General features: G+C 41.3%; 1 protein-coding gene across 3 annotated transcripts in view; it reads left to right on the forward strand.

Annotated features, from left to right (window-relative positions):
* SNX9 (sorting nexin 9) overlaps positions 1-25,075 on the forward strand; it is a 115,170-nt gene that overhangs the window by 61,123 nt on the left and 28,972 nt on the right. For 2 of the 3 annotated variants that reach the window (XM_075924521.1, XM_006114991.4), the window contains exons 6-13: positions 1,207-1,360; positions 6,152-6,236; positions 7,899-8,024; positions 8,642-8,759; positions 11,319-11,449; positions 15,479-15,582; positions 19,001-19,104; positions 23,782-23,859. In XM_075924521.1, coding sequence (XP_075780636.1) covers positions 1,207-1,360; positions 6,152-6,236; positions 7,899-8,024; positions 8,642-8,759; positions 11,319-11,449; positions 15,479-15,582; positions 19,001-19,104; positions 23,782-23,859 — 900 coding nt within the window. The remainder of the gene's footprint in view (positions 1-1,206; positions 1,361-6,151; positions 6,237-7,898; positions 8,025-8,641; positions 8,760-11,318; positions 11,450-15,478; positions 15,583-19,000; positions 19,105-23,781; positions 23,860-25,075) is intronic. The other variant, XM_075924522.1, reaches the window with a different exon arrangement.

A 25,075-nucleotide genomic window follows, 5' to 3' on the forward strand; every position in this document is an offset into this window, starting at 1 on the left:
ACGCCTCGTAAAATGAGGTTTACCAGCGTCGACAAAACTGCTGAGTTCTGTCGACGTTATGTCGACAGAACTCAGCGGTAGTGTAGACGCAGGTATAGTTTTGTCGACAAAAGTCCAATTTTGTCGACAAAACTCTGAAGTCTAGACACACCCTATGATCTCAACTGGAATACTGAGTCCAGTTGGGGGCACTGCACTTCTGGAATGATATGGACAAATGGTGGCTCTCTAGAGGAGAACAAGAAAAATGGATAAAAGGTCTGGAAAGCGTGACCTATAATGGCTTTGTTTAGTATGGAGAACTGGTCTGAAGGGGATGTTTATAAGTCTACAAGTATATAAAAGGTGGTTAGAAAGAGGAGGGTGATAAGTTGCTCTTTGTCCACTGAGGACAGGCCAAGAAGTAATGGGCTTCAGTTGCAGCAAGGGAGATTTAGATTAGATACTAGGAAGAACTTCTTAACTGTAAAACAATTAAGCAGTGCAACAAATTACCAGGGAAGGTTGAGAAGTCTCTGTAATTGGAGGTTTTTAACAAAGTTACACAAATACCTTTCAGGGTGGTCTAGGAGATAATACTTAATCCTGCTTTTAGTGCAGGGGGCTGGCCATAATGAGGTATCCAAGTCCCTTTCAGTCCCGCAATTCTAATTCTGTGGAGAAATGTGGTGGACTCCTAAAATAATTCCTATAAAATGGCAGTTTGATCTACATCAGTCTCTCCTTTCAGAACTTCATGAACAACTAGCAGATGAGTTATGAGAATTAAGAGCAGAATCCCAGGCATGTTCAACTCACATAGCTGGAACTTGAAAGATATATATTGCCCACAATCTTGTGTTTCAGTAATACAAAGCCTTTATTTTAAGCATTGCAGGCAGTATTAAAATAACTTTCTAGTCTTTTACACTAGTAGTTCAGGTAAACAGAAGGTTTTATATTTGGGGTATGTTAACTGGGAAAGTGTCAATGAAGTACCCAATTAAAGACAATATTGGTGCATTAAGGCAATCTATTTAATCGTCTTGTACTGCTTTATTTGAATGTCTAGGCTGTTGAGGATAAATTTTAAGAGAAGCCAAAAACATGAAGCTGAATTAGCTTTCTTTTTTTTTCTTTTGATTATTGCAGACTGGGTGCGTCCTTTGGTTCAGCAAAGAAATAATACTTATTTTTCCCCTCTTTACCCTTCTCCTCCTCCTTTAGCAGCTGCTGATGACGATGATTGGGATGATGACTGGGATGACCCAAAATCAACATCACCATCTTACCTTGGCTATAAGGATAGTGAGTCTTCTGAAGCTGGGGGCCCACAGCGTGGAAATACTCGTGCAGCTGCCATGAAATTACCACTTAACAAGTAATAATCAGCAAACTGGGAAAATACTGTTAGAGATAAGAAGAAATTGTAAACATTTGTTTCAACAGGAATCCCCCTTCCCACAATTCATTTTGTCCTTCAGCTTAAATGTGCAGTGTAGGTGGTTGATATGGAGATGTCACACATTCAGCATTATCATTTCAAAGCAGGAGCAAGTATACAGAGGCTATCTGATAATGCATGACATAAGTATGTGTCTTTTGGTAAGAACATAAAAACGGCCATACTGGGCAGACAAAAGGTCCATCTAGCCCGGTGTCCTGTCTTCTGATAGCAGTCATCAAACCAGACAGAATGAACAAGTAATCCTCAAATGATCCATCCCATATTACCCATTCACGTTTTCTGGCAAACAAAGGCTAGAGACAACATCCTGGCCCCTCCTGAAAGTGCAGTGGGAGATCGGGAGGAGGAGGACGAGAGAACCAGCTGCTGGAAGCCGGGCAGGATGGGGACAGCGTGGCTGGCCAGGGGAGATGGGTGGAGTGCGGGGGAGAACCAGAAGTGGGGCTGGAGGGGGGAGATCAGGAAGAGAAGCGGGTGGGGGGAGTGAATTGGCCAGTGGGAAGCGGAACTGACCTGGGCACATTCAGACCCAGGCACATGAGTGAGTCCGGCCCTGGGAATTCCATTTCCCTCTTCCCCCTGTTCCCCATACCCTCCCTCGAGTAGCTGCAAACTGCCTGGCTGGTAGACACACTCATGCAGTGTGAGCACATTTACCAGCCAGGCAGTTCGCAGCTACGGACTGATACACCAAATAATAATAAAACTTACCTAATTAGAAAATACCAGACATTTTATATGTCCAGTATTTTCTCAATTTGTTTCCTGGACAGAACCCTCAAATACCGGACTGTCCGGTACAAAACCTGACACCAGGCAACCCTACCTTTCCTTGCACCCTCCCTCATAGCCAGATACCCTACCTCAATCTGCTCCTGCTCCCGCATCCAGGAGTGTCCATGCGGCACCCGGTCCCCCAAGGCCTGGCTCAGGCTGGGCGGAGGATGCAGCTGGGTGAAACACTGAAAATGAACAAATTTTTAATTTTTTTTAATGTGTTTATATTTTTGGGTTGCAAAAAACAGTACTGAAAAAAAATGGGTTTCAACTAAAGTAAAAAGTTTGGGAAACCCTGGTCTAGCCAGCTTTCTATCCATCTTACAGTCCATTTGTCCAATCCATATTCCCTTAACTTGTGTGGTCCCTGACTGATTTTGTACGTCAGTGGCCCCTAACTCAAAAAAGGTTCACCAGCTGTGCCATTAATAGAGACAACATTTAAACCTTTGTGTTGGACATAATATTGTACTTTATTTAAAATGAAGCCTGGCCAGCAAGGCCCCCAACTGGGATCCAGCCACGTCTGGCCACAGGAAGGGCTAGTGGCAACCCTGCTCCTGCTGTACCAGGAGAGGCCATGATCCAGCTGCAGGAGACAGGGTGGGGTTGGTGAGCATAGTGAGCAGGGAGTGTAGCCCGCTTGTTAGTTTAAAGCATTTTATTTTGTTGTCAGCATAGTGATATCAGTTTCTTTGGAAAGAGCCACAATAGATTTGTTATAACTCTTATGTAATGCAGAGGCTGAGTGTTTTAAGAAAGAAAGAGCGAGAGAGAGAGAGAGGTGTTTCCATCTGCTGACCCTGAAAAGAAAAATCACATTTTTAAAATGTAGGAAAATATTTCAATTAAGTATTACTTAATAGCTTTTTAATACTCATTAATATGCATGGAAAAAGCTCTCCAGTCCAAACCTGTGCAGTTCATATGCATTGCTATGCAATCAGATTACTTAGATTAAAAAAACATTAAAATGTCAGGCAATTGGACTGTTTGTCTGACTGATTTTGTAATGTTTATGAAAGATCTTTGGAGAGCTTAAGACCAATGTAATTAACAAAAAAGTCCAGGGAAAATGAAATCTGCTTGAATAGTAAATATTTTAAACAAGAAATTAGTAGTAGATTTTAGTATTTTCCTCCGTTTTGATAAGTCTTTTTAATATAAATGTACCCGCCATCAATTCAATGTCTCTTTGTGTGTGTGTGTGTGTGTGTGTGTGTGTGTGTGTGTGTGTGTGTGTGTGTGCGCGCGCACGCGATCATGCATATTTGAGAGTCATGTACTTTATCAGTGAGCGCTGCTCATCTGGGATATTTCTCCCTCCTTCGTTTGGTTTTGAATCTACATAAGACTAGCTTCCTATAGCTAACTTTTTTTAGGCTAATAATCAGAACTTCATAAGATATTCTGACCAAATGTCAGCATTACCTCTTACAGAAAAACAATACTTCTACAGAACAGATTAATTGGCTCTTGCTAGCTCTTGATTTTCTTTACTTTACATGTCCATAATAGATAATAAAATTAGAACAGAATTTTTTAGGGTGTTCTTGTTGAAGTAAACTTAAGTACAGTGTCTGGCTTTGACATACAGTTCCTTTGCTTGACACTTGATTCTTTTTAGACTAAGATTTGGTCATGTTTTTCTTTATTATATTTTAATCTGTTATTCCTTATAGCCATAATCAGAATTGTTATTTACAGTAAATCATTTAGTATAAGACATTTGCAATCAATGACAAAGGTTCCAATCTGGCAAATACAAGATTAACTTGCCTCATATAAGAAGGCCCATTGACTTGAGTAAACTTGTTCGTGTGCATAAAGCTAGGCACTTTTACATAGGGTTCCCAGGTGTCTGGTTTTGAACCTGTACAGTTCAGTATTTGAACTTTCTGTTCAGGAAACAAATTGAGAAAATATAAATGTCCTGTATTTTCTAATTCAGATGTAATGTAGATTGTGATGTAATGTCAAGTGTATCCGTTATTTTTGTTGAAACCATTTGGCAACCCTACATGTACAGTGAAAACCCTTTTTATCCGGCATGCTGGTAAATGAAAAAAATCTCAAAAAGGAGGGGGTTAGAGTATAGGGCAGGGGGATGGGAGGGGCTGTGGGGCTCAGGCTCTGGGAGGGGGCTTCGGCAGGGAGAGTTGGAGTGGTGGCAGAGCTGGGTAGGCAGGTGCTCACCTCCAATTATCCCCAAAGCAGCTCCTCAGCCCTGCTGCTCCTGACAGAGACATGGCCAGGTGGCTCTGCTATAAGCAGGCACGCTGCCTCTGTCTGTAGGCACCACCCTCTGTAACTTCCATTAGCCGTGCTTCTCGGCCAGTAGGCTGGGAGCCGGGAAGGGGGGACAGAAGCAGTGTGCATGTCTGACTCTGCCTCTGCCAGCAACAGCAGGGTTGGGGAGCTGCTTGCAGGGACCACTGGAGGCGAGTGCCCTCTCTGGCTGGCCCTCAAGGCCTTCTACCCTCCAACTCCTGCCAGAGTACACCCCGTGGCCATCCCATGCCCCAGCCCTAGCCCGCGGCCAGCCTCACACCAAACACACTATAAACCAGACTTTCTCTGTAGGTCAGCAATACCAATTTATTGATCTTACTGCAATAAATAATTGGTGAAGCACTGCATAAAAGGGCTATTACTGTATAACCATAACGTTGATAGGATTGAGGTCTTTGTCACTGAACTCCAAGAGGGATGTTTATGTTCTGTTACTTTGGATTTGTACCTTTTTGAAAATACTGAGCTTGAATCTGCAACCCTTCACATGAATAATCTTTGCTCACTTAAGTAGCTTGACAGACTTTAAAGAATAAATACTTGTATAAATACTTGTTTGAAGTTGCAAAGTTATAAGAACTCTAATTTTATTAATTTATTTAAGATTGGCCCAAATTTTAAACAGGATGAAATCTCATCTTGAGTCAAATAGGTTATTACTCCCAGAATAATAAATAGGCGTAAATGGATTTGAGAAACTGTTCAGTAGTTACAATTGAATATCAGTGGAATAGAAAATGGATGGAATGGTGGCTCCTGCTGTGTAACTAGTAGGACAAGTGATACATTTATGAGAAACTGACTAGGTCATGCAGATGCATTGACTTTGCAAAGCAGAAGTCCTGTGACCATGTTCTTTTACAATGATGTTATTTCTGTTAATGCAGATTTCACTGTTGTTCACTACAGCCTATTTAAAAATCTGTCACCAACAACAAAGCCCCCTATTTCAGGGGCATTACCAATTAATTTGTGAATTTAAGTCCCATTTTAGTCGTGTGGTTGCTCAATATAAACAGTGGCTGCTTGTCAGTACTTCAAGGGGTCAGCTTCTTTTAGTTCAGTTATTTCATTGAAAAGACTGAGGAAATTGGACTCCTCTGGTTGGTTTTGTAATGTAAACTTTGATTTGAGGGCACAATACCTTCATTTATTTATTCTGATTAGCGGATAAAGCATGTGAGGATCCCACTTATGTGCAGAACTACCGCTAGTTCATTATTCTGTTTATCAGATAAAATGGCTGATCATTCAAATCATTTTAGCTGATGAATGATGATGTAATAGAATGGCAGTTGCTGCAAACTCTTTCACTGTCATACTTCTTCTGATTGGCTTTGAGTATCAGACCTATTGTGAAGTTCAACCAATCAGAAATCAACTTAGTATCTGGTACTTTCATGAATAATAAAGATGATTTACTCAAAAGCTGAAGCTTTACTTTTTTTTTTCCAGTGAATAATTAGTCATCAGAGTAATCTATGATTAGCACAGATTTCATCTAGTGTAATTAAGATATCACCTCTCTGTAGCCCATCAGGAATAATGAGTATTTAAAAATATGGCAGGAAATTGTGAACTTGTCAAAGAAGGGATTATGAAAAAGGAATTCAGTCACTTTGTTTCTTTGATTAGATTTCCTGGATTTGCAAAACCTGGAATGGAACAATATCTGTTGGCAAAGCAGCTAGTAAAACCCAAAGAGAAAATTTCCATAATTGTAAGTTGTTTTTTTACTCATCTGAATTAAGACATGTTGAGGTTTAAAAGATAACTGCTGAGGGAGACCAGTACCAACATGTAAGTAAAAGCTGAGTTAGGTAACTTAATGCCTCATGTACCATTGACAATGTTTTTCAATGCGTTTGTTTTTTTTATTTTGCAAGAAGTTAGGGCCTGATCTTGCCAAGTGCCCAGAATCTCAAATGCCACCCACCTGCCTCAACAGGTGGAAACTTGATAGGGCTGGTGGTGATTGGGAGAGGCCCAGCTGAATGGGGGAAAAATAGTCACTGGCCATTTGAAAGGAGGAAGGGTCCTGAATGGTTCCTCACCCTGTCCTTTCATTAATTTAAACCCTAACCCTGGGCCATGTGGAGCCTTTTGCTCTGTTCCTGCAGCCCATTTCCTGACGCCTTACTGGTAGCTTTCTAGATGTCTTTTGAGGGTGCTGTGGGTCTGACTGACTGCCTGTTCTGTGATCATGAAGGAATTTTTTATTCCCAAAGGGGCCAAAATTGCATATGCCTTGGGAGCTTTTTTGCCTTACTTGCATTATTCTAGAGGCACAAAAATTAGGTTAATTAGGAATAGGATTTGTTTAAATTGAGGTAGTACTTAGTAGGGAAGTTAATTCACTGCAGTTTGCACTTGGGTTTCCAGTGTGGTAAAAAGGCTAATAAAAGAAGTAAAATACTTGGGATTTTGCTGATGGGCCTTGTGCACCTGGGATAGAGGGAGACACTGTGGGCTGAGGTCCTCCCCTCTTTAATATTTTCTGTCCCTTCCTGATGTGAGAGGTGATGGTAGGAGTCTGGTAGTATGCTGAGTGCTGGGGGTAGGCTGAGGAGAGTCCACTCTGGTATGTGAGAATGAGTGACAAAGCAAGTAGCGCCCATCCCCTGTGTTAAGTTGAATGAAGTTGCATCCTGCTGCTTAAAATTCATCTCTACGTTTGTCCTCATTCATTGCACTGTCCAGATTAACTCACTTTGATTTTGATGGGAGTTGCAGATGTTCAGCGGTATTCCTCAGGATCAGGCTCTTCATCTCTTACTGCTTTGACTGACTAATATTTCCAGTATTCTTGGAATGCTGCTTACAATGTATTCTGCTTGGCTGTGCGATATGTAACTTAGGCCTCACATAGAGGTACCATAAAGCCCAGTCTCTGCACACCTTCCCTTGTGACAGTAATCCCGTTAAATACAGCAGGAATACTTAACATCAGGCTTCAGAGGGTCAAAAGACCTGCAGATTATTCAGTGGAGAGAGCTGGGCATTTCTGGTGAAAAGTCATCAAGGACAGCATCTTCCAGTAGTAGCCTTTTTTCATTAGCAGCTATTTTAATACAGATACATTGGTAGAAAAACAGCTTATGCTAATCAAAATTGTAACCAATAATATTTCTAAAAGCCACTTCAGTTACATTGTGTACCTCTGATTTATTTTTATAAATGAGAGGTTGAAGTCTCTAAGAGTCTAAGGGCCATGGTTCAAATAGCCCTCAATGCCTCCTGCAAGCAGCTGAGTGCCCTTAAATATCAGTGCAGTCCCTGGATGCTTAGTGTCCTAGTATCTTGCTAAAGTTTTAGTTGGTTTCTCGTTAAGGATGCTCTGTTTACACTTATAAAATTTAATATTTTTTGTAACTTCTTGCAGATTGGAGATTATGGTCCTATGTGGGTTTATCCTACCTCTACGTTTGACTGCATAGTAGCAGATCCCAAAAAAGGTTCCAAAATGTATGGCTTGAAGAGCTACATTGAATATCAGCTAACATGTACTGTAAGTTTGTGTGACACAGGACTTCGACTCTGTGTGTAAACTTGGGAAGGTTGGGAGGGGAGGAGGTTTATGGCTATAAATGATAGTATATAACTTAGGTAAACATTACACTTTTTCCCAATTGATAACTGCTATTTTAGGATAGCTAATGTTTCCATTATTCTTGCCTCAGGTCACCATATTTAAATACAGGTTGAATCTCTCTAGTCCAGCACTTGTTGGACCACAGATGTTGCTGGACCAGGATGATTTTTGTTTGCTGGATGTCCACTTACCCTGGGTGTGGCCATGTTTCCTGTTGTCCCATAACATTTGTTTACAGCCATCAGTTCTAGCTTTCAGTGTTCTGTGCTGTTATTTAGCTCTAATTTACCCCCAGCAAGGAGTGGAATTGTTGGTAATGCTGTGTGATAATATTAACCTCCCGTAGTTCAGCAAACTCTCTGGTTTGGCTCTGGTTAGATCCTGAGGGTGCTGAGTTAGAGAGGTTCAACCTGTAGTAAATATTTTGAGACTTCGTGCTAAAGGTGTACCAGACTGTCACATTAACCATTTGTTGGTGACTTTACCTTAATTTTTTAAAGTGATCCATCAAAATTCTGTTGTCTGTTCCACAGAACACTAATCGATCTGTCAACCACAGATATAAACACTTTGATTGGTTATATGAGCGTCTCTTGGGTAAATTTGGATTTGCCATTCCAATCCCATCTCTTCCTGACAAGCAAGTCACAGGTAAATGATTCCCACTGTGAACTCAAAGGAAAAAAATGTCATCTGATAATGATCTTTTCCTTATTTCTTGATGGCTTTGAAAAGGTGGCATAATAGTACTTTTACTATTTAAGTTAGAATAATTTGTCTTTTGGCCATGGTGGTCTGACAGTCGTCTGGCGTGTCAATATCAGCAAAATTCAAATTTGATCGTTTTCCTACTAAGCTAGGAAACTAAGCTATATGGAAGGAGAGTGTTCAGTCCTGAGTCAGTGGAGAAGGTCTCAATATTCTGAAACAGCCCTGTGTGCAGTTTTGGGAATGGCTCAGAGAGCTTTACTCTTCATTTTTTCAGCAAGGCCATTACATGGGAGCCTTTTAAGTTTGGAAGAAAAGAATTAATAAAAGGGAAATTTGTGGGGGAGAGAGGAGGGCCCACATACAGAGGGTATACTATCACTTTTCTTTTCATAAGTGTTACATTGGGAGTTTTGATGGTTGATTTTTATACTTGATGAAAAAGGTTGTATTAGGTGTTTTTTGTTTATGTAACCTGCTGCCCTGATTAGTGATATTAAAACAATAAGGGCTTGACATGAACCCTTTGACGTCATTGGGAGTCTTGATTTCAATGGATATTGAATTGGGCCTTCAGTGGTCTCAGTAGCTCAGTCATCACAGTTGTGTTATCTCAATCTCTGCATTTTGGTAGCATTTTGTGGCTCGTTAACCATGAATGTATTTAAGTTCATTTAGCAGGAAATGGAGATCTACGCTGCAAGAAAATATGTAATTTCTGTTTATATTTACACAGCCTTTTAAAAAAAGGCAGTAAGAAAGAAAAACACACACAAATAAATACACACGGCATGCAGCCAACCACGTGGCTTTATGTACCACTGAAAATGCAACAGCCCCTCTGTGTGTGAAGAAAGTTGAGCATTGATGCAAATGTTGGGATAAGTGCCAAGGAAATTGAAAAGTGAGGAAGTGATTTTGTTTTTGCTAAGCTAGCCTTATGCTTAGAATTCCACGAGTATTTTTATTTAAACACGTGCACGTGAACTAAAGAAACCAGAAGACTTGATGTGTGTCTAGCTTTCACTGTAATTTGATCATAAAAGAATTCAAAGGAGAATCTGGCATCTCGGTTAAACTTTTGTCTTTGGTATTCTGTAAGCAAGGGTGATTTTCTTGATTTGTGCCAAAAAAGAGTATTTATTTCCTTTAGAAATTGGGTTAAATAAAACTTTCTTTTAGAATGGTAGTTATCTTTCAGCATGCTCAGGAGTCTTATTTCAGAGGATGTCTGGACAGAAAAAAAGCTATTTGAGATACTAGTCCGTGGAAAGCCTGCTACTGTGCCCCCTGACTATTACTTTTAGATGAGAATTTTAACAGGAATCATGTTTTTCCTGGCTGTTATGGATACAATTTACAAAGATTCCAAATATGTCACTATTCATGTCTCCTTACACTAAGACATTACTGCAGCTTTAGTACAATTGGACAGACAATAAACTTATAGTTATGCAGCATATTGTCTTTTCCATCCATTTTAAATTATTCTAATTGACTAGATGTTAAGTATGGCTATAGTTTCTTGATTTCAATACTTCTGTACATATCAATTAGCTAGTATTGCCAGCACCTTTCCTTATTTGTATCTGATCACTTAGTTTTCTGTGGGATTTTAAGCTGCTGCCATAGCAACTGTCAGGTTTTTATATATAAATGACTTAGTCTCTTCAAATGTGTGCTATTCATTATGAAAAATGTTGGACTCAATAAATGAGTGAGGTTTTTTCCCAATTTTAACAAAACAAAGGTAATATCAGTATACAGTGGTGGAAATTTCTCTTAAAAAGAGTGTATCACCAGAAACCTTCTTTTAAAATGTAATCATTTCAATGGTATGTGCTAAATCTGCAGTTACAAAAACGTAATGCTTCAGACATGCCAAATTCTGCTTGTCGGTTAGATTAATCTTTTCCAGTTTGTGGGGGGGAAAATCTTGACATTGATTGTTACAACATTTATCAATTTTGAGGAAATGAAGAGCTATTTATTTGTTGGTACTAGTGGGTGTTATTTTTTTGTGCATCTGCTTTTTATGTAAACACTTAACAGATATTGGACATTACAAAAGGATTATAAACATGACCTATTACCTTATTTAACAAATAAATGCTACTCCATTTTGTTTTTACACTTTCTTCAGAAATTGATATCTGCATCAGTTATCTTTGCTTTAATCAAAGGCCTTCAATTTGAGCATGCCTGCAAATTCTGTGTTTTGGGTCAACTAGTTAACTATACTCCCTGGTAAACAGAGGATGTGCCATTTTCGGTTTTTTTGCAAAATTGGACAAATCAAGAGAGCTCCTTAAATGTGTCCTGGCCACTATTTTTTTTAAACCCTATTCACCAATCACTAACATATCTTTCTCTAAGATACAGAAGTTATATAAAAATAGCCATTTCATAATCTACCAAATTTAGTTAGTTAGGTCTTATTTTAAGAGACTGAAGAATGCTTTTAAAGTGGAAATGTAGTACTGACTATTCAGTATTTTGCAGGGCGTTTTGAAGAAGAATTTATCAAAATGCGCATGGAGAGGTTGCAGGGTTGGATGACCAGGATGTGTCGTCATCCAGTTGTTTCAGAAAGTGAAGTTTTTCAGCAATTCCTCAATTTCCGGGATGAGAAGGTAGGAAAAAAATTTAGCCTTGTTATAGTCAGAAAAGAGACAAAAGAAAAGAATTTGGACTGATGAGCCCCCTTTTCACAAGAGAGGGTTTTTTTGGTTGCCTACAGGCACAAATGTTTTAATTTGTCTGCCTCTCACAGTGGGTAATAGATAAAAGCTGTAAATTGCCATGTGTTTGGTAGACTTGCCATGTGTTTGGTAGACTTGATTAAAAGAGGAATAAGTTTGCCTAATGAAATTTTATTCTCTTCTCTTCTAATAGATAGGTATCCTGAGGTAGTTTTCATAATTATCAGAATAACCATTTCTAATTCTCCCTCCCTCTTCACTCCTTTTACATATTGTATTTCCAATCAGTGATATTTCTGGAAAAGAAAAACAGAATGAGAGAAACTCTAATAGCAATTACCTAAAAATAGGGAAGTAATAGACAACCCAAGCATGGGGAAGTCAACAGCTTCCAGGGCCCCCTGGGCAAGGTGTATGTGTGGGCCCTGGATCTGCACCCCTAGAATGGGTGAGTAGCCACCCCTCAGTGCCATACAGACCATGATGTGCCACCCTCTTCCCCCAGCGCTCCAGGCCCAGGGCTCTGGCTCCCACAGTAGCAGTGGCGGCAGCTGGGAGTCCCGGTGCACTTTTGAGTCACCAAGCCCCGGGACAGCTGCTCCCTTTGGTCTCTCCTCCCCGCCCCACGTGAGCAGGCCTACCCAAGTGAATCTTGCTTTCTTTAACAAAAATAAACTAGTGAACTTCCAAAGATTTCTGTGGCTATTGTACTTAATCAGATCTGACTCGGCCGGGTTTATTTATCATTGGTTGACTTGTCAGTGCAGCCCTAGTGATCTGTATTGTTCTGCTGCCAGAAACAATTCACTTTGCAGCAGAGCTTAGAGGTACATAGTTCCAGCACTGCATTAAAAAAAGATAGAAAAAGGGGCTGATCCTGCCCTTTGCCCTTATTGAAGCTGATGCAACAAGAACATGCCACAGGTTTGCCTGATAGAATCATTGAAATGTAGGGCTAGAAGGGAACTTGAGAAGTAATGTGGTCCAGCTCCCTGCACTGAGGTTGGACTAAGTATGTCTAGAACAGTGGTCCCCAATGCGATGCCCGTGGGCGCCATGGCACTCGCCGGGGCATTTGTTTGCCCGCCGAGTGACCAGGGCCAGCCCAAGCCATTCTTGCACCCTGGGCATGTGGCACATACACGGCCCCCGCCCTGGGCGTGCAGCGCATGCGTGGCCGCCGCCCCTGAGTGCACCACGCATGCGCCCCTCGGGTGCCCAGCAGCTCCAAAATGTTGGGGATCACTGATCTAGAACATAAGCTTGCTTCTTCAGTTTTCTTGTTCCTACTCACTTTGTTTCATTTCCCCTTGAGGTTAGCCCATTTGCTAAGCTCCAAAACTAGTACCAGTCCAGTTATTTGCTGACTGCTAGGATTGCATAACTGGCACCTTCTTTTAAAGAAGAATTTTTTTTTTTAAGTATTCGTGAACAATAAAGGCAAAATGGAGTGCATATGTAGAGTGTACATTTATCCAGATGCTGTTCGGTCATGCAGTTGCCCTTCCAGTTTATCAGTAGTTTGTGTTGTGAAAAACTGAATGGCTGGCTATTGGCATTCTAGTGACCACTGACCTGAAATGCAAAAATTGCCACTATGAATTTGAGTGTGGCAGTTGTCATATTCCTCTTTATGCTGCCAGCTTTATTTAAACAAATATGAGCAACTGGGAAGATGCTAGTAAAAAAAATTTGTTACTTGATCCTTAACTAATCCAAAGAGATCTTATCTACTATATGTTTGAGAGAGTGTTTGTCAGTCTGTTCAAGAACTCCTCCAAATGGTAAAAGCTAAGACCACCAAATTCAGTACAGGCAGACCCCGGGTTACGTCAATCCGACTTAAGTCGGACCCCTAGTTATGAACGGGGGGGTTCATAACCCTCCTCCACTGTCGCCACCTCTCCAGGGAGACGCGGAGCTAGCGCGCCCCCCCTCCCCGTCCCCAGCAGACCAGGGAGACACGGAGCAGCTTTTCTCGCTGCGGAGGATGCGGGCGGCGGGACTGCCGAGACGCACCGTGGTCCTGCCGCCCGCGTCCTCTGTGGCGAGAAAAGCCGCTCCGCGTCTCCCTGGTCTGCTGGGGGGGGGGGGGCGCAGCTAGTGTGCCCTCCTCCCCCTCCCCCAGCAGACCAGGCTTTTCTCCCCTATGCCTGGGGTAGAGCAGCTGGGGGGCTGCCAGGTTGGTCCCACGGCGCCGAGGTGCGGCACTACTGGACCAACCCAGCAGCACCCCAGCTGCTCTGCCCCAGGCGTCCCCAAGTCAGCCGCTGGGGTGCTGCCAAGTTGGTCCCGCCGCGCCAAGGGTCAGTGCTACCAGACCAACCCAGCAGCAGTCAAGCTGCTCTACCCCAGGCGTGTCCGATTCAGTCGCTGCTGGTCAGTTTCAACAGCAGCTGAATCTGGACGCCTGGGACAGAGCAGCTGGGGCGCTGCCGGGTTGGTCCCCGCAGCGCTGCACCTCGGCGCTGCGGGGACCAACATGGCAGCACCCCAGGTTTCCCCAAGACAGCTGCTGCTGAAACTGATCAGCGGCTGATTCCAGGAAGCCCAGGGCAAAGCAGCTCTGCCTCGGGCTTCCTGTAGTCAGCCGCTGGTCAGTTTCAGCAGCGGCTGAATCGGGGACACCTGGGGTACAATATGTACCAGTTCTGACTTACGTACAAATTCAACTTAAGAACAAACCTACAATCACTATCTTGTACGTAACCAGGGACTGCCCGTATACAGCTTTCGTTTCTCATTAACTTAAAGCAAAGAAAGAATATGGTTGTGCCAAGAAAATGGGATTGCGTCTCATAAAACCATACAGTAAAGAGACGGAATCACCAAGCAGGTGAAAGGGGCTGGCTGGGGGTATGCCCCAAATCCCAGGTACACTTTAGGACTGAAACTCACTTCCTCTCCCCCCTCCCCCCCCAAAAAAATGTGTACAGAGACATTGCTGGCTGTTCTTCTTTCATCAGTGAGCAAGGGGGAAGTGCATGATTTGCTGCATTCCTCATTTTGGCTGGGGAGCATAGGGGGCGGCCGAACCTGGATTTGTCCCAGCTGGGGAACAATCAGCCCTCCCCTGCCTCCTGCCAACTGCAGCTGTAGCAGCCATGGAGAGGTGCTTCTCCCCTAGCCCCAAGCTGCTGGGGTTGCCCTCTATGCCTGGGGCAGGCTGCATACTGAACCTCTCATCCCCAGCTCCACTCGAGAGCAACGATTTAAATGAAGCATATACAGTAAACTTCCGATTATCCGGCACCTTTAGGACCCAGGGGGTGCCGGATTATCAGTTATGCCAGACTGTCGGAAGGGGGGGCTATGAGGGGTCTAGGGTGGTGTGGGGGGAATGCCATCCCAGACCCCTCATAGTTCTCCCCCCCCCCCTTCCAATAGTCTGGCTCTGCCCCAGGCGTCCCTGATTCAGCCGCTACTGGTTAGTTTCAGCAGCGGCTGCATCAGGGAAGCAGGGGGCAGAGCAGCTCCAATGGTACGGCTGCCCGGAGCACTTCCAGATTCCTGATGGTGCCGGAGCCGGACTACCAGATGCCGGACCAATAGAGTTTTACTGTACATTTTCATTTTATTTTTCAAAAAAACAAAAACTGAGTTAAAGACCTGAGCAACGTCAAGTAAATCTTCTAGTATAACTATATATAGTGGAGCATATTTTTAAAACTTCACAATTTAGATACATACACGAATCATTTTTCTTTTGTAATTTGGTTATGTAAAAGCAGTTTCAATATTGTATGTACTTATCCATGTACTTATCTTTAAACAATGTATAATTTGCATTTTCAGCTTAGTGCTATGATATAGAAAATGAAATGCATTTTTTAAAAAAGTTTAAATTCTGACCTTTATACGAGACATTGAAGTTGCATTCATTGCTTAGCATATGCGTTACTCTGTTACGGATAAACCGTAATTATCTCATTGCATAGTGTGGATTGTTTTTATTCCAAGGAGTGGAAAACTGGGAAGAGGAAGGCAGAAAAAGATGAGATTGTGGGAGTTATGATCTTTTCTACTATGGAACCTGAAGCTCCTGACTTGGACATGATAGAAATGTAAGGTGCCATTCCCTTCTCTGAAATTACATGTCAGCAGTCATATTACAAAATGTTATCACTTGATGGAAAACTACTGAACTATCTGTATTCCAAAATCTTAAGCTTGCATGAGTATACATACTAGCAGCATCAAAGGGCTTTTGGCAGTTAGGTCATTGAAGTGAAACTGAAAAATGGTAGTTTTCTTATAAAGTTATCATAATTTAAGATTTGGTGGCAATCTCTCCAGATCTGTTAGAACTCTGATACAATAAAAGGATATTACACTGTGATCTTCACATGTAAGATCGAAGACCAGACTGAAGGCAGAGCCATAAAGGACTTCCTTTTCCAAATTACTTGAATCAGAGTTAATGAGCATTGACAGAATAGTGCCACTGAAGGCTGCCAGCACTGCAGTTAAATGGTATATTTTGTTCTTTACTGTGTCAGTTCTGAATCAGTCCCAAAGCATCTAAACCTATCCAAAAAAATTTCATGTGAACTAGACAATTCTGTCAAGTAATACAAACAATCCTGTGAAGAAAGGAAAAGATCAGGTTTGATTCATTCAGCATGGGAAGGACCAGCACAAATCTATTAAATGAGGCAAAAGTGACTTAAAATGATATTTTTAAAAAATCACAAATTGGGAAAATCTCAAAGTGTAAAGGAATACACGTACCGTGCCCACTGACTTACTACTCTTAGCTAATCTTTGGGCACCTTAGAGTGATAAATTGGATTTGCTTTGCAGTTCCTTTGATTCCCATATTCTTGTTTTAGAAAGGAAAAATCGGGAGAGAGATGTGGTTTGCTTGCCACACCCCCTAGGTACCATAGAACATAGGTGTTTGTATGGATTTCCATGATGTCCATACATCTGTGTATGGATTTCCATGATGTCCATACATCTGTGAAGACACTAAATATGTGGATAAACTGATGTGACTGAATGAAAAATGTTTACAATAGCAATATCGTACCGTACCTACACTTTGAAATATACAGTGCTTTTAGTGAGCCTTTTGTGAGTAAAGCAACACCATTGTGGTACACTGAGTCTTATCGATATTCAAGAAAACAGTCCTGCTCTTTTGGACTTTTAGGTCTCTTCCATTTCAAAACCAGTTGTTTATCCTCAACCTTAATTATGTGCTTTAATAACACAGTATCAGTGTGATACAAAGCCCCTTAGTACTACATAAATTTTGTGTGTTTTTGTGTTAAGAGAAGTCCAAGACAATTGGTTTCTAAAAATATTATCTAGAGGCATAGCATTTCTCCTGTCAGGAAAGAAGTGATGAAGCTCTAAAGTGTTATAACCGCTAAGTTAGGAAGCTTAATATTTGTCTTTGTTTTAATGCATTTCTAAATCTATGTATATGCTATTTGCAACACATCTTTTAATAGGAATAAAACATGGTAGGTTTGTATGCCTTGATGCACACAAATGTTATGAATGATCTCCTTTAGTAGAAAGAAACCAGGTGGTTATAGGGCAACTTCAAAAATACTTAGAAAAATGTATTTGTTCTGGGACTTACCACTCTGATTTTCCATTAGCCATTCTTCTCCCAACCAACCCTATTCATTCATCTCAACGGATATTCTATGGTAGAAAATCTGCCAAGTGAATAAGGCATCTATTTTAAACTAATTCAATCTAAAGTACTCTTACAACAACTTATTTCTTTACATAAGGGGGTTGCATCTAGAATTTAATTCATAAGTTAAATCAGTAGAGCTTCTTTGTTTACACACGATCTATATCGTCTGCCCATTTATTTCCCAGAAGGGAGTCAGTCACTCTCTCACTCATGATGTGGATTAAATCTTACTTATTTATCATAATTTCAGCATTTTAGTAGAGTCCATAGGGATGTAAATATATTTCTTTCTCTGTTGGGTTTTCTCTTGTCCAACGTGAATGTTTTGACATATAATATAACAGTGCACATAAAATATGGAAATATTCAGAAATTACAAGTCAGCCTTCCCATTAAGTGGTCAAATAACTTAGATCACCTTTCACCAAAGAGCTTAAAGATGTGTTCTAATTCTTGAAACCAGTATTTCAATGGTAATTCTCATTTCTGCCTATAGTCCTACTATTGTTAATTGGATGGCACAAACAGTAACTTTTTTTGAAATGCAGGCCTTACTTTTTGTTATCACATTCTATAGTGCTTGGGACTTGGCATGAAAATACGATCTTGGCTTTTTAAAAGTTCAGTTGTGTGTGTTGTTTTTTCTGTTTAAAGTCACAAACTTCCCTATTTATATGTTGTGATATCGCAAACAAAGGATTGACATTTCATGAAAAATGATGAGGTTCTGCTTTGAGAGAAGTGTCAAGTAATTTAAACATAAAAATGGGCTCTAGGAATATTTTTAGGTCGAGACTCAGCTTTTCCACTGACCCAGTCTGTGATTTTGGCCCAGTCACTTGCTTTCAGTAAAACAGAGATGCTATACCTACATCATAATGGTCTTGTGGGCACTAGCTAAAATATGGGCTAGTCGGGAAAATGTTCAATGAAAATGTGAGGACATTTATATAACTACTCTAATTACTTAGTGCATTCCTGTGTGTACAGTGCTATATAAGTAAGTATTTATACTTTAATGCAAATACCCTTATTAAAGTGAAAGAGAAATGCATAAATTGAGATCACTGCAGAATTGTTTTGGAGCTTAAAATATTTGCATTTCTGGCATGCGACATCAGCAGCTCTTTATCCTAAATAGTTTAGCCATTTTCAAGTTAAAGATTGCATATCAGATGAGACTATATTTGTGTTCTCCCTGAAGAGGTAGTCTAGTTTTGACATTCCTTTCATATCAGATTCACCCTTTGTAAACTGGTCTGTATGAATATAGAATACAACTGCTGTTTGTGTGTACTATAATTTGAAGAAAATACCATCTGTTGTCATTTTAATATTTATTTCTTCACATTTAGAATATTAAATGTGTGGCTAGTGTATTTTCTTCACAAAATTCAAAATTCACAATAGCAATGATTGTATCTCTTTTATATGAGACTACCATAGAGGATAATGTTGTAAAATAGCTATGTAAACCTTTCTTTATCCAATATAAGATTCCAGAGCAAGAATGCTAATCCAGTAGCAGACTTCTGTTAAAGGATGGAAAGTATAACTAACCGCATTAAACTAAGGACCTGGAGAGAATTTCTGGCCTCATTGAAGTAAGTGGCCAAATTGCTATTAACTTCAGTGTGGCCAGGATTTCAGACCCAATATTTTACTAGTTCTGTGACATGATTAACTTTTACAATGCCCATGAGTGTGTTATCATTAATAATGTTCATATAGTTGTTCAGAAGTCCACTTTATCAGTTTAAACGCCAACTATAGCAAACTGGAACAATTCTGTATCTGAGTGTAATGGGATTGCTCTTCTTCCACAGAGAACAGAAATGTGATGCAGTAGGCAGATTCACCAAATCCATGGATGATGGAGTTAAAGAGTTGCTCACAGTGGGACAAGAACACTGGAAGCGTTGTACTGGACGTAAGTGTCACTTGGACACTTTGCAAGTTTAAGTTCTCTCTGCCTTGCTATTTTATTGCTGTTCAGATACTTTTGCACATTTATTATTTAAATTTGAAATGCATTTAAATCTACTGAATTTGAGAACATTGTAGGTTATGATGAAACTATATACTAAAAATTACTAGGAAGACATACAATACTAAAAAAGATAGCTGGCCATGGACATAACCCAGCTGCCTCCTGTGACTGTCCCCTGGGCTACAGTGTAGTCAGGAAGGGGTTAAATCCTAAGACTGCTTAGAGCACCAGGGCCTAAGGAACCTGACTGCAGGAGCTTCAGCAAACCCAGCCAGAGAGGTGGTTTGGGGAGGAGGGAGCCTAGGGGATAGACCAGCCCCGTGCTCCCTGGGAGTAGGACTTAGGGCAGGGGTGGTGTGTAAAGAGGGTGCCAAGTGGCTCCTACCAGCCACTCCAGAGCTTAGCTATGGGGCAGAGAAGCTTCCCCCTGCCATCCCTGTGTGGGGCTCATGCAGGGCTTGGCCAGTGTCCTGGGCCAGAGAGTCTTGAGCTTTCCTTCAGTGCCAGCCCAGCCAGAGGCAGTGGGGGGAGGAAGAAACCTGGCAGCCAGTCTGTTGGTGAGATGGATGATCCAACTGGGGATAGTTCTCTGCACATTGCCAGGAGTGGGATGTACCACACGGAGGGTTGGGGGGAGGAGGGAGCATGAAGGAACAGTGGATGGGTGTTGAATGAATGGGCACAGTAGGGAGAGGACAGAGAAGGGGAAGCATGTAAAAGGCTGATGGGAGGGAAGTAGAGGTGAGACAGAAGTGTTCCAGATTTTCTGGGACAGTTCTGATTTTAAATACTCTGTCCTGTTGTCCCCATAAAGCACTGAAATGGCCCAGAAATGCCAATATTTTGGTGGGGGATTTGGGGTGAGCCCCAAGGCTGCACACACTGCCACTTCCCTTCCCCCAGCTGGGGAAATCCGCTTCACAGTATCTGGCCAATGGGAGCAAAGTCTCCAGGAAGTGCGTCCCAGCTGGAGGAAGGGAAAGGACAGTGCACAAATCTAGCCAATGGGAGCAGTGGGAAGCCATGCATACTTGAAAGTGGCACTAAAGCAAGTAAGTGACACCCCTTCCCTCCCCGTACCAAGACCCTCACATCCCCAGCCTGCTCACTCACCACCCTGCTGATACCCCGCTCCCCAGTCTGCTCGCTCACTGCCTTGCTGACACTCCGCAGCCCAACCTGCTCATTCACCGCCTCCACTGAGACACTGCACCTCCAGCCTGCTTGCTCACTGCCTGCCGACACCCTGATGGTCTCTCTCAAGCGGCAATGGGCCAGTCCTCTGCATCCCAAACCCCTCCCGATTGGTAGAGGGTGGTGAAAAGAGTTCTTAGAGGGGTCACATGACACCTTTTTCTTCCAGGCATGTGTCCATCTTGACCCTGGAAGTACTACCCCAAGGATGGGACTTCCTGTGGCAGATGAGCAGGGCCTAAGGTGTCAGGGCATGGCTGATGAGGTCAAGGGGCATGGCCAACACTTGATTGATGGTAGAGGTCGTATATCATGTGTCCTCACTTTTGGTTTGGAAAATATGGTCACCATGTACATAACCAGACACCATGTACATAACTAGCCCGTACTCACCAGCCACCGTAGCAAGCAATCAGTGCTGGTTGGAAACAGGGTGGAGGGGAAAGCCTGCTAGCCAAGAACTGGCACTCAGCAGGGATTTCACTGATGGACCAGCAGGGGGTGCAGCTTAGGGATGTTAAATTCTGTTAAATCAACGAATTGACTAGACAATGGAATTTCCATCAATTAGTCAATAAGGGGGGAGACTGCAGAGCCACAGTAGGGTTTGCTCCTGGCCCTGGGAGTAAACCCTGGAGCAGTTCTTCTGCTTTTTAAATGAACTGGTGGCTCTTAATGCAGTTGAAAAGCAGAAGCGCGGGGGGGGAGGGGTACTTGCGCGGGAGCTGGGAATCAACTGTCCTGGCCCATGCCCAGTCCCTCCTACTGTGCTTCAGCCTTTTAAATGTATTGAGAGTCTGGTAGCTTTTAATACATTTAAAAAGCAGAGGCGCAGCATCTGGGACCGGGTGCAAGCTAGGAATCAGCTGATTTCCAGTGCGTACCCAGTCCCCCTCTATGCCTCTGCTTCCCCTGCAGAGTTGGTGCTGGAGGGAACAGGATTTTAAGCTGGCTCTCCTCAACACCGGCTCCTGCTCCCTCCTCCTTGCTGCCTCTGATAGACAAGAAGGGGAAGCAACTAGCTGTGTCACTACTCGTCTATCCAATGAGCTTATGCTTATCGGATAGTCAACTAGTCGCTTACATCCCTAATCCCACCCCACACACTGCAGCTTTGTTGCTGAACACGCCCCACCCCCTCACTGCTTGTAAGTGGCTTGTAAGTGGCTGGCTGGATCCGGCCAGCAGTAGGACTCACCAGTACTGATGGGAGGGAAGACACAGAAAATACAGGACAATTTGCCCATTTTTAAAAAGAGTAGGGAAACTTAGACTTTAATATGGGACTGTTTATATTAAAAACGGGACATCATGTACTCAGGAACTGCATGAACTAAAACACACAAATTTGCTGCTGCTTTTCACCCTTACCTCCTCCTTTAGTATCATGGATGAAAAAGGAGGAGAAAAGGTATGGGACTGGTTCTTTCTCCATGCCTTGTTCTTCTGTTGTCCTGGCAGTCCCCAGCTCCTCTTCTTGCTTGAATGCAGTGCAGGCCTATTCTTACAGAGTTGGAGTACCACAGGAGTTGCAGTTTCAGGGATTCCATAGTTATCTGAACCCAGCTTACCCACAAGTTTTGGGGGTAACCCTTTAGACCTTTTACAATGTATTCACTATTTACTTTCATAATGTATTTTCAATGACATTATGGTGATCGAATGAAATATTGGAAACACATTTTCTCTGTTGGAGTGCCACTTCATTATGAATTCAGACTGGCATTGTGGAGGATTGTATAGGTCTCAAAACTGAATTCCAATATCCCAGCACACTGTAAAAATTGAGGATGGAGTGCTGGATTAATGGGGTGTACGGAGGCAGAGCATTATGAATAGTACGCAATACTTAGGGAATGGTACACAATGCATAGGAAATGCCAATCACAAGAAATAAAAATGAAAATGTGATGCACTAAATAATTCTTAGCAAGAATTCTATCAAAAAGGGTATTCTAAGAGAGATCTAGAGAGATCCACTGTATGGTATCAAAAGGCATTTACCTTGGTCTCAATACTAAAATGTCAAGCAATTAACAACTGCTTAGTCCCTCTTCTAGCTACACATATACTTCCCCAAATATTGATAATTAAAAACAAAAATGAAATAGCAAACATACCTCAGTTTCTTTTTTCTGTAATTGAAATTTTACATAAGCAACATGCATAATTCATATAGAGCTGAAGTAATCTCTCTAAAATGGACAGTTCACACAGGCAAAAAAAAAATCAGTCATAAATCATAACTATTCTAACCTCATTGTGAAGACATAATTTGTACATGTATGTCTGTGCAGACATTTTCAAACACCAAATTGTATTATCCACTTACCAGAGCACTTTATGAGCCTTATAATTGTATACAATATTATTAGTTCCTATTTTAAGTATTGAATTTGGAAACCTTAATGGCCATCTTTTTAAGAGGGGGTGTTTTTTTATTTAAAGAATTCTATGGAGACCTACAACACTGCAGCTAATATAGTTTGTTAGTATAAAAGGTTGTCTTCATGTTCCTAATTGCAGGTCAGGGACGTTTCACTGAAACAAAATTATTTTTAAAAGGGAACTATGGCTCACTTCTCTCTCTCTTCTCTCCCCCCCCCCCCTCCCCCCCCCAAAAAAAACCTCACTGTATTCCTGGGATGCATTTGTATAGGCTATATGAATTAGGAGTAAGGTGACTACCTCCCTCAGTTTGGGAGTTCATTTAAACACAAAATATCCTGGTTTCTTCACAGAGGAAATGGAGGAATGCTTTTAAACTTCTATGGTGGAGAATATTTCACCTGAATCAAGCTTTTGAAACATTTGTTGCTTTTGATAAGAAAACATAGACATCGTGACCTTTTCAGTTTTTTCCTCAAAGTCCAATGGCACAGTCGTCAGAAAAATATACATCCCTCTGCCAAATAGAGGTGTGGGTGGGAGAGGAAATAAGAGTGTGAGTGTGTGTTTCTTATGTGATATTAAGAAATACATTCTTCACAGTATGAAGTTCATTATATACATAGACAGATATCCAGATGGTATATACAGAGACAGATTCTTTCTTATTTGGTGTGTATATTATGTGTGTACTTTATGTATTTTAAAATAAGTGATAATGTGGCTTAATATGCATGAGTTTTGGAATGGACACTTTATTCAGGTATGGCTGCACAATACTACCTACCCTATGTACAGGTATTATTATATCTCTTTGAGCTAACTATAGAAGGACTAAGTTAAGGCAAAATAGTTTATCTCTTTTAAATGGTTGCAGTTACAAAAATATTCGTAAAAGGTAATGCATACATATGACTTATGGGGACTTGAACATTTTTTCCCAAAATTAAATGTTTAATATTGAATAGCTGTTTAGTACCAGAAATACTACATAATTCAGTGGAAATGAAAGAACACTGTTTTACATTTCTTCAGCATTACCCAAAGAATATCAGAAGATAGGAAAAGCATTGCAGAGTCTGGCACTGGTTTTCAGCACAAGTGGTTACCAAGGTATTTACTATATTAATTTCCTCTGTTCTTTTATCTTAAAAAGTGTTCGGTCTAAAGTATTCTATTAGACAGCATTTTGACAGCAAAATGCTATATTATTTTGGGACCTTTTAATTTGTATCCTTCTATACACTCTGCCTGTTAACTCTGATTCCATTTTAAGCTGTGATTTGGAGTTAGGTCCTTTGCTGCGGTTGTATATCCTGTATTTTATGTTCTTCTGTATTTTTCTCCTGTACCATACCTGAAGTAGTCCTGAAATATGTAAATGTCCTGCATAGGTTTCCAGAATCAAGTGTGAGAGTTGAAAAACTAAACACCACTGTATAGCTATGGGCTGTCAATTTAAAGGTAGATGTTTATAAATCCTGACTGGAGCCAAACAAAACCTGTAGCAAGAAGAGACTTTGTGAAGAGCCTGACACTTTACTTTGGTAATTATAACACACATTCTTTTACCAGGGTAAAGGGAAACAAAGATTGTGGCTTTAAAAGCTAGAATACAAACTTGCAGATCTGCCTTATGAAGGAAACCTGGTAATTTGATTTCCAGAATCTTCAAATGGTATGGAAAGTAGAGACCATAGTAATTAGGAAGTAGGCAGGTATATTTCCCTTTACTGCTCCCTTAGATGTTCTTTGTTGCACCCCAGTGTCTTGCTAAGAGAAATTTTCCTTCCAGTTGATATCCTCTGTTGTGATCCTATATATTTTACTTTTGAATATACCTGTTACAACAGTCTGTTTTCCTTAAATTAAGAGTATATGAGATTCTTTGATTCAAAATTCACTTCTAAAAAAAAAAAATTGGTGTGTACAAATGGCTTTAAATCTCTTCATTACTACTGTCTGCTGTTAAGTGTACAATCTCATGTGATGTCTGGTTTGGGTGCTGTTATTCTGTGACTGGATAGGCAGAAGAATAAACATATAGACACACGTGATTTAAAGCAGCAGGCTTCAACTTTAACTTGAATATTAAAGGGGCTGATGACAGACTCCCCCTATCCACCTACAATAGTTGGGTCCAATATAGGGTTAAATGGCTTGACACCATACAGAATACAGCCAACCCTCCACCATGCAATTCATGAGTCAGCCCACTGTCGAATCTCATGACCCACCCCAAGTTAAGAGGAATGATGGGATAAATGAGGGAGAGATCAGAATGTGAAAACTTAATGCTTTGTCACCACACAGACTTGTGGAGTCCAGA

This window comes from Pelodiscus sinensis, chromosome 3 (genome assembly GCF_049634645.1).
Source record: "Pelodiscus sinensis isolate JC-2024 chromosome 3, ASM4963464v1, whole genome shotgun sequence".
NCBI lineage: Eukaryota > Metazoa > Chordata > Testudines > Trionychidae > Pelodiscus > Pelodiscus sinensis.